The 14,119-nt window shown below is 51.2% G+C and overlaps 1 protein-coding gene across 2 annotated transcripts; it reads left to right on the forward strand.

Moving 5' to 3' along the window:
• Positions 1-12: 12 nt before the first annotated feature.
• On the forward strand, positions 13-13,700 carry LOC6503967 (proton channel OtopLc). 2 transcript variants are annotated; one of them, XM_014905641.3, is made up of 7 exons: positions 13-284; positions 895-3,013; positions 7,867-8,613; positions 8,666-8,783; positions 8,849-8,945; positions 9,005-9,187; positions 9,256-13,700. In XM_014905641.3, exons 2-7 carry the CDS (start codon positions 1,191-1,193, stop codon positions 10,557-10,559), a joined length of 4,272 nt encoding a protein of 1,423 aa, XP_014761127.1. In that variant the 5' UTR covers positions 13-284; positions 895-1,190; the 3' UTR covers positions 10,560-13,700. The 2 variants fall into 2 exon arrangements, with proteins under 2 accessions (XP_014761127.1, XP_032308385.1); XM_032452494.2 differs by lacking the exon at positions 13-284 and adding an exon at positions 333-467.
• The last annotated feature ends 419 nt before the right edge of the window (positions 13,701-14,119 follow it).

Raw genomic sequence — 14,119 nt, forward strand, 5'->3', positions numbered from 1 at the left:
CCCAAGAGAGAGTGCTTGTGGCGCAGTTAAATTTGGCACGAGCTTCCTATGCTTGCCTCTGTTTTCGCATGGATCCACAGTTATGCTGCTGAGGGGAGGCTGGGGTTCTCTGCTGCTCTCAGTCGCTGCGGAGCCGAGCAGAGTCGGAAAGCACCCGAAGCCCGAACGAAAGTGCAGAAATTGAAATAAAGCCGTTATTTTTCGTCCAGGAGCCCGTGTGTTTTGATGTGCACCCGGAGACTATTCGACGGAAACCGGAACACAAAATCACGAATCACGAACGAGTAAAGTCGCATTTTTTGTTAAATATTTTTTATTGTGATTGAGAAGAAACTTCATAAATAGACTATCTATTTATAAGCAAGAACTATGTATCTTCTCCAGTTGATGTGAAAAGCTTTGTGAAGTTGTAACGGCTTTAATGTCCTGAAAGTGGCAGAGAGGAGGAAAAATCTGTAAACATGAAAGTAGGACATTCCGAAAGTGGCAAGTGCTGTCTTGGAAGCAAGAGAACAGAACGCAAAGAATAGCAACATATTAATTTGACAAGCAACAACTTTTGCCTGACAGCCAAAGGACTAGTGCCTCTTTTATCCTTTCATCCTTGTGCCTACTACGCACTTACACACGCACACACGCACACACTCACACACACAACAAGCACATATTTCATTGCGTAAAAAGCCAAATGCGCAGCAAATTGCATTGCCACGCCCCTCAAAAACGCCCACGCCTCTCCCCTGAAAACAAATAGTGGTAGAGAGACTATATGGAAGTGGGAGGGAAGTGAGCGAGAGAGAGCGAGCGCGATGCTGTGCTGTGCTATGCTGTGCTATGGTGTGTGTGTGTGCGTGTGTGTATGCGTGTTTTTGACACTTCCTTGTGCATTTTCAGGGATACACACAGGGATAATATGCGTGTGCAGTGAAATCAAGTGAAAAGCCCAAAAATGAAGTAACTCTTAATCAGAACGAAAGCCAAGTTCACAGGACCGTTATTAGCCCGGACCAGAGCCAAAGACAGCGAAGAAAAGCGATAACCAGCCGCCAGAGGCCGCCACTCCACATCCGCCGGGAGTGTTGAGGAATTTCTCCGGAAAAAAAAAAAAAAAACGAAAGAAAAGCAAAACAGTTGAGTGCGAGGGAGAGCCAGGGGGAGCGGAAGCGGAAGCGAGAGTGAGAGCGAGCAAGATGGACAGCTCGCCGGATCTGTCGCTGAAACTGCGACGCGGGAGCAGCGATTCCCGCGACAACTTCTACATGGACTTCGCCCAGGGCATCGACTCCGATATCGAGGAGGTGGACACCACCGCCGCCACAGCCACAACGGAGGTGGTCCCCCCGCCGCCGCCGCCACTGCCCACAATCTCCCTTGCCGAGGAGGTGATGCTCCTGGTGGCCCCGCCCCCGCCACCACCGTCGTTGCTGGGCCAGCCCTTGCCCACGCTGACGGAAACGGATGACATTCCGCCGACGCCCACTCCGCCGCCACAGCAGCAATCGGCGGCCGATGACGAGGAGGAGGAGGAGGACGAGGACGACGAAGAGAACGAGGAGGACGAGCCACCGAAGGAGGGAGCAGGTGTAGGTTCTCCGCCGGGTTCGCCCATCAACTCAGTGCTGGAACTGGAGCTGATACCGCCACCGCCGCTGTCGCCCATGGAGGATGCCGGTCTGCGGACCGATGACGATGGTGAGGGTGAGGAAACTGACGATGCAGAGGAGGTGGTCGCCATTCCACCGCCCCAGGAAATGGGGGCTGAGGAGGAGGAGGAGGAGCAACCGGAATCGGAAACGGCCAACAATTACCCCGAGGCCAAGGAATCCCAGGACGAGGATGAGGAAGACGATGGCCCTCCCCCGCCTCTGCCACCTCTTCCCTCCAACCTCTCCTATGTTCAGGGCAATCTCGGCCAGGTCACGCCCCCTCTCACCAAGTCCCCCTCCACGTCGCCCTCTCCGCCAGTGACTCCACCACCTTGTCCGGAACTTAACATCAGCCGGATGGTGTCGCCGCCCGCCCAGCACGTCAGCCAGATACCGCCCCTCACCCCCTCCTCGGAGAGCGAAGGCGAGGCTGAGTCCCAGCCGAATTCCCCGCCAATCCATGCCAGATTGGACGCCGAGCAGCCGCCTCCCGAAATGCTCGAGCAGGAACAGGAGCAGGATCAGGAACCGGAACCAGAGCTAGAGGCTGGACCGGTGAGCGGAACTCGCGAAGAGTACAGCCGCTCACTGGATAACGAGGACGAGTCGACAACCATAACCACGCCACCCAGCAACGGCTACTCCGCCTCCTCCATCATTGCTCCCCCTCCGGAGCACTTTGCAGAGCTGGACGAAGATCGTGGCTTCATTCCACCGCCACCCCTGGAGCAGGAGCCCGACGAAGAGGAGGAGGAGCTGACCAAGGTGGAGACAGATGAGCTCTCCATAGACCGGGTCTCCCTCCCAGAGCACCCGGGCGACAGTATCAGTTCTCCGCGGGCGGCAAGCATCGCCAGTGGAGCCTTGGCCGGCTTGACTGGCTCCGTTTCCATGTCAGCCGGATCCGGAGGATCCCCGAACCCGGACAGTCGCGGCCCCAGTCGCAGCGGCAGCCAGCGTTCCCAGCTGCCCGGCTCACGAAGTGGCTCCCAGGCCGGCTCTCGCATCGGTTCCCGCACTGGCTCCGTCGTATCCGGAACCGCTCCAGGCGTCCTGTCGCCGCAGGCCTCGCTGAAGTCGCAAGCATCTATCCGGTCCCAGATCCGCAGCCCGGCTGGCTCCGTCAAGTCCGGCTCGCATCGGGTCCAGAGCCCTCCGGCCGGAGAGGGGGCTCCGGTGATGCCCTCGCCCCCGCTGATGCGAAGTCCGCCACCGGAACTTGCCCGCCAGATGCACAGCCCTCCCCGGGTCACTACGCCGCCGCGCGTCTGCAGCCCGCCGATGGTGAGCAGTCCACCCAAGCTGGCGGAGACAGCAGCCGCCGCCGCCGGAGTCTCAGTAGTCGCCGGCGTGAAGGAACAGATCAGGTGAGCCAAACCACTAAGACTGGGGATGGATATCGGGGGGACTGCATCATAATAATGCGGTTAATGGTTCGAATTACGGGTTTCAGAGCGCACGGAGGAGATTTAAATCCGTAGAGCAGATTGGAGACGCCTTCGGGGCTTCTCGTTTCGGGCACAAAAGTCTCTTGAGTGGGAGAAGCATGCGATTCACTCAGAGATTCCTTGAGCATGTCCTCCCCCGCCTATCTAACTGTATCATCTCGTCTGTGCTCGTCGGGTGGGTGCTCCAAGGTTCCTCCGGGCCTGCCAGGCACTCTCCTCGTCGTCCTTGTCGTGCACTTCATTAATTGCATAATCATCCCCAGCTTCCCAGCCCCCAGCCCCCAGCTCCCAGCCCTCCACTTCCCAATCCCCTCTCGCAATCTCATCTAACTATTCGCGTCGTCAGCCTCCATTAGTCGCTGCTAATAGCCCAACAAAACTGTTTAACTGATGTGCTCGTGTTGGCTCCGTTTCTGGCATCCGCCTCCGGCTCCACCTTTTCCACGTAATGCTCCATCTGCATTCGCTTCGCTGCTCCGTTTCGGCGTTGTCTGCAGCCTCCCTCCACTTTGCATTAATTAAACATCACGTTTCCAGAGCAACACCCTCACAAGTTATACGCCGTAACCAGAGCCGGGTAACCAGCCCGGGCTAGGCCCCCCTCCCCCGCCCAGTAATAGCGCCGAAGCCGGAGTCGAACATGGCGATTCTCCACTGGGGGAAAATGATGCATTTTTCACTTTTCCGCACTAAATTAATTATGTACGGGGCTGCTGATAAAGTTTTAAATGTTTTAGAAAACTTTTTAATGGAATCCCTTGCAGTGACTCTGTTTCTGTTGCCTGGTTGTTGCCGTTTTTTCCCTCAGTGCCGTACCACACGGCGTATGCGGCATCTGAATTGCGTATACGCCCTGGCGGCCCGATTGGCTCCACAATGCGGACTCCACATGCACAAATTGTTGCCGCACGAATACAACAAACAGAGGAGCCCGCTGAGGTGAAAGGTGACAGCCGGAGGATGCCCGGGATGGCAGGTTGTTGTCCTCGGCCTCCGTGGGTGTCACCTGTGCGCCACCTGTATCGCCTCCTTGTGTGTCTGGCCGCTGCCGCACCCATTATGCTGCCCCCGGGGGGCGTCTCCAGCCCGGACTCCGGAGGAGCCCCGACCACGGCTAAATGGGTCAATTGAAAGTTGCTGGTTGCTCGTTACGGGTTGTGCAACATCGTCATCATCCTCGCCATTGCCATTACCTGCTTTATTTTGCAGCCAATGTGGTTTTTGTGCCTCTTTATTTCTCTATTTTTTTAGTTTTGCGAGCACCCGTAATGGACATTTCCAGGCCAGCGAGCTGCAAGCTGAAAACCTCCTTTGTCCGACTTCGGGGTGAATGCATTCGCACTCATGAATTCTTGATGGCCCGGCCCGGCCGGGCCCGGAAATTAGCAGCTGGAATTGACGGACAAGTTGCCGGAACCCGGATAATGGCCGAGCATTTGCGGGCGTGCTTCTCGGATTGATTTGTCCGGCTGGAATCATGATTTTTGACGTCAGAGACGTCAAGCTGCAACTACATACGGAATAATCCGGGCATTGCGTGGGGCATGCAACTTTGACCCTTCTGGAGGCTATATCTTCGACCATACTTATCTCATTCCCAAGAGGAGTTCCCCAAACGATTTCTAGACCAATTCTCCATCAACCTGCATCAAAACCTGGGAACAAAATTTTCGATCCCATTTTTCCAATTTTTTCTAGGGGACCCCCTTCAGGAAGTGGGGATTCCGACTTAGGTCCCTTGCGAAGGCCATATCTTGGCCAATTCCGATCCGATTCTCACACGGAGTACCTCAAACGATTTCTAGAACCATTCTCCGTAAATCTGCATCAAAACCTGGAAACCAAATTTTCGATCCCATTTTTCCTATTTTTTGTGGGGGACCCCCTTCAAAATCTGGGGATTCCGACTTTGGTCCCTTGCGAAGGCCATATCTTGGCCAATTCTGATCCGATTATCAAGCGGAATACCTCAAACGATTTCTGGAACCATTCTCCGTAAATCTGCATCAAAACCTGGAAACAAAATTTTCGATCCCATTTTTCCAATTTTTTCTAGGGGACCCCCTTCAGGAAGTGGGGATTCCGACTTAGGTCCCTTGCGAAGGCCATATCTTGGCCAATTCTGATCCGATTCTCAAGCGGAGTTCCCCAAACGATTTCTAGAACCATTCTCCGTAAATCTACATCAAAACCTGGAAACAAAATTTTCGATCCCATTTTTTCAATTTTTTCTAGGGGACCCCCTTCAAAATCTGGGGATTCCGACTTTGGTCCCATGCGAAGGCCATATCTCGGCCAATTCTGATCCGATTCTCAAGCGGAGTACCTCAAACGATTTCTAGAACCATTCTCCGTAAATCTGCATCAAAACCTGGAAACCAAATTTTCGATCCCATTTTTCCTATTTTTGGTGGGGGACCCCCTTCAAAATCTGGGGATTCCGACTTTGGTCCCTTTCGAAGGCCATATCTTGGCCAATTCTGATCCGATTCTCAAGCGGAGTACCTCAAACGATTTCTGGAACCATTCTCCGTAAATCTGCATCAAAACCTGGAAACAAAATTTTCGATCCCATTTTTCCAATTTTTTCTAGGGGACCCCCTTCAAAATCTGGGGATTCCGACTTTGGTCCCATGCGAAGGCCATATCTCGGCCAATTCTGATCCGATTCTCAAGCGGAGTACCTCAAACGATTTCTGGAACCATTCTCCGTAAATCTGCATCAAAACCTCGGAACAAAATTTTCGATCCCATTTTTTCAATTTTTTCTAGGGGACCCCCTTCAGGAAGTGGGGATTCCGTCTTAGGTCCCTTGCGAAGGCCATATCTTGGCCAATTCTGATCCGATTCTTATAAGGAGTACCTCAAACGGTTTCTGGAACCATTCTCCGCAAAACTGCATCATAACCTGAAAAAATAATTTTGGATCCCATTTTTTCGAATTTTTCCAAGGGACCCTCCATTAAGACGTCCTCTTGAGGTTCAAAAGTGTCCAATATATATCGGATTTTCGGTTTGCACGATAAAGGAATGATATTCCTTCTTCAAGAGCTCCCTGTTCAGTAAACGTCAATGAATAAGGGGGTAGTCGACCTCCGTGACTGGGTGGCAGGAGCTTCGTGGTCGCGGCAAGGTGCAGGTGAGGGTGCAGGTTCTTCATTCATTTATGCAACAGTCGAGTTCAGGGCATGCCGTGCTTGTTTGGGGTTAACAACCCCGCAACAACAAACAAAAACACGAAAAACAGAAAAAAACAAGAGGAAAATGTGGAAAGGACGCCATAAAGTATGCAGCACACTTTTAGAAATCAGATTACAAGTGCGCTCGAGTGCATGACCCACACAATTGCAACCACTCATCCGAAAGCTGCTGCAGCACCACTGCCTTGTTCCTCTGGGTGTCCCGGCATGTCCCTGTATGTCCCGATGTCAAGGTTATTTATAAGCCACCCCCCAGCCGGGTTTTCCGTGCAACGCCATACGGCGTAATGATGGTGCCGCCACGCGGCATGGGGATTAGGGATTGGGGATTGCGGATTTTGGATGCGATTTGAATGCAAACAAATGATGCGTGTGGATCTTTGAAGTGTGGGGGGCGTGTGAAGCAGGATGCGACCTCTTCAGATTGAAATCCAGCCATTCATCCTCCATCCTCTAGCCTTGCAACCTCCATCCACCTCATACACCTGTCATGTGTCATGTGTCATGTGCATGCCGCCCACCGTCTTAATTAAACATCCCAATCACGAACTGAAAAATATTTCATATTCCCATTTAGCCAGCAAACACGATGGGCTAAACATAAGCACATCAGTCCATATTCACTTTAGTTTCAGGTACAGTGCGGTCTGGCAGTGTAAGCTCGTCCCGAGATGGGGGTTTTGAGTCAGTGAAGAGAAAGTGGCATGGTGCTGGCATGGCATTAATTCGCCAACTTTACCGAGCGACTCTGACTCTGTCTCCCCGAAACTTTGCCCCTTAGCTGGGAAAGTTATTTGTTTGGAAACTATAATCATGAAACTCAGTGTACTTTTATGCGGTGTCCACTAGACGGCGATTAGTTTCAATTGCCCGTGGAGACCGCTCTGGATGGGGACTTTTCATTAAGTTTCTGTTTCCACTGGGAACTGGGATTGTTCTTTTTTTTCTCGTTTTTTATTCGCAACTGTAGGTGTATCCGTATCTGTATCTGTAAATGTATCTGTAGCTGCACTCGTGACTCTATCTGTATCTGCGGCTGTATCTGTACCTGTTATTAAGCGCAATTTAGAAGAGCTGTCTGTGGGGTAGGTGGAATCGGGTGATTTGTAAGTGGGTGGTTTTCCGGAAGGCCACTGCCCAGAGATTCCCCCCATTAGCAGGTCACTATCTCAGGTCGCTGATCGGCAGTTTAAAGTTCAAGTCGTCAAGTTCAATGTATCAGCGGAAATGTCTGGCACCAGATCAAAAGACTATATATATTCATGTATGCACGATTCCTATATACCAGATATGGCTGGTATGCATGGCGTTTCTGGAGGGGAGACCATTATTTAATTAAGTCTATGGTTCTCCATGTGTCTGTGTATCCCAATCGCTGCTGCTGTGCTGGCTTTCGGGCTCATCTGTGTCTGTGTCTGCAAATCGGCTGCCGGATCTGAAATCCCAATCCCCCGGTTCAGTGAGCCCACGTCGGTCGCACCACCAACACCACCAGTTACCACCACCACCACTCATGTCTTCCGCGTCTTCGTCTCCGACTTATTCTCACTCCTCCACCACCTCCACTTGCAGCAGTTCCAGTGCCGCCACCGCCACTGCCACCGCTCCCGGCGCCGCCGCACCACCAGAACCGGAGCCACCGGTGGCCACCGTCAGCTACCAGGACGAGCAGAAGCCACCGCCACCGCAGCCGGTGACGGTCACCAGCCAGCCGAGGCCCAGCCACCACCACTACCACTTGCCCCACCAGTTCCAGCATCCGCACCACCAGAACCACCACACGCACCACAGTGTCCGGGTGCCCACGCCCACGGTGCCGAGCAGCTATGCCCCGCCCCCACCGCCGCCTTCGGACCCGGCCGGAAGTCCCGGTTACGGGCAACGGAGGCAACTGCTGGTTGCCACCGCGGCGGCGACCGCTTCCGGCTTGAGTGCGTCCTCCGCTGCTGCTGAGCCAGTTGTGGCCATTTCCCCGGGCAGGGTCTCGGCCCGCTCCGGTTCCCAGCACCATGTGACCATCGACGAGTCCAGCTTGCCACATCGCAGCCAGATCCAGGAGACCCCCGGGCCCAGTGGCCTGATTATTGGCGGCGGAGACGGGGACGGCGACCGGGACATCGGAGGCGGCGGCGGAGGATCCTCCGATCCGCCGTCCTCGCCGGGCGGCAGCAGCTCCCAGCCGGCGATGAGCAGCCAGGCGGATGGAGGGCAGCTGGCGTTGTACCACTCGCACCAGCTCACCAACTACCCGGTGCTGCCCGCCATCAAGCGCACCCACCGCCCCTCCTTCGTCTATCCACCCATGCCGCGGGTCAAGGCGTAAGTATTGGACATCTCCTCCGATTCGTGTCTCTTAATCTGTGTCTCCTAGTGGCGACGCTCTGGCTACGCTCTTCTCGGCTCTCTATGGAAAGCTCCTGGTGGTGATGGGCATTGCCTTCCCCATGGCGGAGGTCATATCCACCTACATACCCCCCTCCTTCTACGAGGTAAGAAGTCGAAGAGATGTAGTGCCTAATAATAGTTCCTAATCCTGCCACTCCCTGTCCACCAGGTCTACTATTTGTACTTGTACATTGGCAGCATGATCTTCCTGCTCTTCATGTACGCCACTCTGCTCTGGGGAAGGCCCAAGCTTCCGGTTCCAATAGGTAAGGACACCCATTATAGTAGCCACTAGAGCAGTAACTAAATTGGTCATCAATCCCAGCCACTTCTCCGAACAAGTCCACCACCAAGGCCAGTGGCACGGACAGCATGGATGAATCGGACACGGACAGCAACTCCATGCACCGGCGACTGCCGCCCATGCCGGTGCGGCGACCGTCACTCCTCTCGCCCCTGGGCCGGCAGCACCACTACGGTAGCTTCTACTTGCGCATGGGAGCCGTAGGTGAGTCTCCCCGGGCTTCCCCCACCAGGAATCGACAGTGTGACCAACCCTACTTCTTTCTCCCCCAGCTTTTGGCATCGGAAGCATGATCTATTCGGGCCTGGAGTTCGGGCAGTACTTTGAACTGAATCCGGACACCAAGTGCCACAACGTGCTGCTGGCTCTCACCCCGGCCACCCGGATGGCCTTCATCTTCATCCAGATGTACTTCATCTTCCTGAACAACGAACAGATCAAGGTCTACCGCTACAAGATCATCGCCCGCTTCGGTCTGATGCACATGATCGGCACCAACCTGGCCGTCTGGCTGAACGTCCTCATCCAGGAGACGAAGCACGAGATACTGACCTTCTACAACCCGGAGAACCGCACCCTGAGGATCTCGCACAGGATACCGGGACACTCGCGGGGCCACGCCATCATCCCCCAGGATCCGACGGCCCATTTGCGGGTGCCGCGCGGGCTGAAGGGTCCGTACCAGATCTTCGAGTGCCGGCGGACGAACATCATCGGAACTTTGGTGCAGGATGCCTCGCCGTTCCTCTTCCCGTGCACCATCGAGTACTCCCTGATCTGTGCCGCCATCCTGTACGTGATGTGGCGCAGCATTTCCCGGCCCCAGAGCCCCACGCCGCAACGTCCGGACATGATCAGCTCGCCGATGAAGCGTTCGCCCCACCACTACTCCGTGGACTGCGCCCGCGCCCACAAGGGCCTGTTCGTGGGCATCCTGATCCTGGTGCTGACCATCATCTCGCTGATCATCTTCTTCGTGCTGATCTCCCGCCCGGAGTTCGTGTCCATGGCCGTCACGGAGGTGACCATCTGCGAGCTGCTCATCTACGGCACAGCCACCATAGCCACCCTGCTGGGGATGATCCAGATACGGCACTTGCAGTACGACGCCTACCGCAGCTTCTCCCTGGACGACATCCTGCTGGTGGGCGCCCAGACCGGCTCGTTCCTGTACAACATCTTCACGGTGATTGCCGGACACTTTACGCTGCGGAGCGACGACATGCTGGTGCCGATCAACGCCCTGGCCTCGATCGTCCAGACCGCCTGTCAGACGATGTTCATCTTGGACGCCAGCCGGCGGCAGGCGGTCAGTCCGGAGCACATCCGCAAGAAGCCCGGCCGGGAGATAGTCACGTTCATGCTGGTGGTCAACCTGGCGATGTGGGCGATCAGCACGCTGGAGAAGTCGCGGGCGGAGTCGCACCCCATCCAGCTGAACTTCTACGGGCTGTGGGCCTGGACGATCATCACGCACGTGTCCATGCCGCTGGCCATATTCTATCGGTTCCACTCGACGGTGTGCCTGTGCGAGATCTGGAAGCGGGCCTACAAGCTCAAGCCGACGTACATGTGAGAGTTCGCCCGCTCGCGCATTCAGAGCATTGCGCAGCAGCAGCAGTTCTGCGAGGACCTCAAGACGAACCTCTCCTACTGCTACTGCTCCACCACCCTGGCCGGGGGCGAGCTGGAGACGGTGGAGGAGGTGGACAGTGGTGAGAGTGGCTCGGGATCGGGATCGGGTTCGGGTTCGGGGGGCGGATCAGGTAAAGATGATAAAGGAGGCGAAGGAGCTGGAACTGGAGCTGGGGGAGCTGGGGGAGAGGCTGGCACCGGCACTCTTGCTGCAGCCGATCCGGAAGGGGCACAAGGCGGCGACAATGGCCCCACCCTGAGGGCACCACACCACGCACGGGCCATGTCGCCGCAGAGCCTTAACACCGAGAAGGCCTTCTGTCCGGTGTACGTCATCAACGGCGAATGAGTTTACGCTCACTTTGAGTTCATCGACGCGATGAGCGGGCATGAGCTCAGTTTTGTGTAGGAGTTGCAGAGCCACTTGCAGATTAGAAACCACCATTAGAAACCACCATCACCCAACCACCTCTAGGAGAAGGAACCACCAAGAAACCACAAACAGAAGCGGATGCAGTCTATTTTGCAGTCTAGAATACTGGAAAGAAAGAAATGAAAACAAGAAACATATCCGGCAGAGGAGAAGGATATTTAGAGAGGATATTGAGAGAGAAATCAAAAACGAGGAACCCCAAAAGCAATGCCACTATGCCACTAGTACGTATACGCAGTAGATAATCCCACATTACGTATACGCCATATCGTACTCGAAACTACTTAGAAGAATCCTTAAAAACTAGATCCTGGGTCTTCGGGGGACGCCTTTGCGAGTCGTTCGAGGACCCCGCATCTCCTTTTTGAGTTCTATACAAGATTAATGGTAGGACATACTCGTAACTGTAGAGGAATTCATGTTCAGACTTTATATTTAACCAAAAAAGCGAAAACCAAAAAATGGAAGAAAAAAAAAACTATATAGTTGGCTAGATTGTTGGACGAGCTCGCGATCGCAATTGAACTGTAAACCATTTTATACATTTATATACAAAGGATATAAATGAGAGACTGACTAAGGATCAGCACAAAGGGTTGTGAGGCAACCGAACTATATACCGAATACCAAATACTGCATCTGTATCTTAGCGAGCGAGGCGAGTTCTTTAAACGATATTTACAAGCATAATTAATCGGCGTTCAAAGGCATAAACTCATATAATGGAAACCGTAAAGGATAAGCAGAGGATCCGAATCAGGATCAGGATGAAGAGAGGAAGTCATTAACCCCACCAGAGAATCGAGGTGATCAAATTTAAGGATCAAAGGAGAACAACGCAAAAGTTACAACACACACTGGCCTACCAAGTAGACAGTTCACGAAACACACTGACGAAACACCCCCTCCCCCACACAGTCTAGAGTCTAGAGTCTATAGAGCCTAAGGATAATGTAGCCACGCCCCCTCCACGCCCTCGTTTGAGAAGATTGTTGAGATGCCTGATTTTTATCACAGCGTTAATCGAATTTGTTGATATTATTGACTTGTTAGGAGCCTTGTTTTGCCCAAATAGGTTTATTATGTGATATGTACTTGTGTTTCTTCTAAGCTTGGTCTTCAAACCCCCCTCCCCCTTCCCCGATGCCCCCTCACAGACACACCCCACCCCCCCATATACACACACACACAGTATTAAAAATGCTCAAAATAATGAAAATGTAGATGACAAATCACTTGGAGAAATTGGAGAAATCTCACCTACTGTAAGACGCACAAAGAAATCTCTAGTGAGTAACAATTTTTAAGGAGTTACGTATTACGAATATCGATGTCTGTTTTTTTTCTCGTCTACCATAATGGTATAAGATATGTCTAGGATATACACTTGCGATCGTCTCTGTATATTTTTCAATGCCAAAGAGTTCTTTATGTAGCCTATGTTGTAATTGCTTTCTTGTTGCGATAAAAATTATGATTATAAAAAAAGAGAAGAGAGAGTTTTTTGAATTTACTAACTCATCCATTGTATATTCAAAAGTTATTCAAATGCCAAATCGAAATCGAAACCAAAACCACACACAAAGTCACAAAGTCACAAAACTCACAAAAATCACAAAGTCACAAAGCCACACAAGAAATGAAACAATTTAAGAACAAAATATACATATATATATTAAAGTATATATATATTAAATTAGTTATTTCAATTTTATACTCGTACTAAATTTTTAACTAGAATTAACTATAACTTTATATGCATTTTTCTTACATGTATTTATTGTACACCGACTCTTGGAATACACTGCTCGAAAACCGAACGGGAATCGAACTCGAAATCAAATCGAAAAACGAAAATTTAAAACTAAATTTAATAATTGATTATTGCATTAGTATTTATTGAAGTAAGTAGTTGCGATTGCGAAATCGAACGTCATTAGAGGAACTCCTATTCCACGTAGAACCAGAAACCAGAAACCAGAAACTGAGCAAGGCAGTAACATTTTATGCAAAGTGAATGAAAAAATTACAACAAATAATAACAGAATATTTAAAAGTTATACCCAAAAGCCACTATTTGTTCTCATTAATAAGAAAAGAAATCAAAATAAATGTAATAATCGAAATCGTGGGACTCACTTTCTATAGACTATACACTTTGTATTCTCTTGGCCCTTCAAACTTTTCTATCCAAGACTTTTCCGAAAGACCCTTTCCTGGGAGAGAGGTTTCAACATTTCCAGCGATCTGCATCGCCAATCTGCATCCGTTTGACATTTTCGAGTAGTTTGTAGTTTAAGGATTGCATTTTCCCCCCATTCCAACAACCATTCAAACTTTGAAACTTTTCCCGAAAAACGAAGAAATGACAAGAAAATGAGATACAATACTTAACAGCTATGGAACTGGACTAAGCCTAGGAAAAGCAATTTGCATTAAGTGTTACAAGTATTTATATGTATTTACAATAAAGGTTAAACGAAAATCAAGCGAAAGCCACAAGCCCCCCATAAAACTAGTCGTGAATGTTCTGTGTTCCCCAAGAAAGCCATACAGCCCCCGAAAAGCGGAAAACCCGAATCATAAACCAAACTATATTGACTATAAAATGGCAGTAAATATGCAATAAATATGATTATTAAATTGAAACGTAATTCGTTTGCTTTTTCCGGGGGAGGGGAACTTCTATTTGGGTCATCAGAAGTGTTTCTGCGAATAATGTCCTAGGTGGATACTTTCCTGGGGCTTATGGGTGGGGTTTTAAAGATGGGGGCAAAGATACATATACAAATACAGATACAGATACAGATAGAGCTAGATATGTAGATACATTTACGTCCACTGATACAGATACAGATACAGATACAGATACAGATACAGATGGAGGTACAGATTCAGATACCGAACTGAAGCCGAAAAGTGTAATGTACTCGCAAATAGTTGTACAAAGCGAGTATCTCCAAAAGTCAGGCAACCATGTATCTGTATCTGTATCTGTATCTGTGAGTGTATTCCCCTTCTCTTTCTTCTAAAGTGCGTGCACTTTCCCAAGAGAGAGATGGCCTGCT

The sequence above is a fragment of the Drosophila ananassae genome, chromosome XL (assembly GCF_017639315.1).
Source record: "Drosophila ananassae strain 14024-0371.13 chromosome XL, ASM1763931v2, whole genome shotgun sequence".
Lineage (NCBI taxonomy): Eukaryota > Metazoa > Arthropoda > Insecta > Diptera > Drosophilidae > Drosophila > Drosophila ananassae.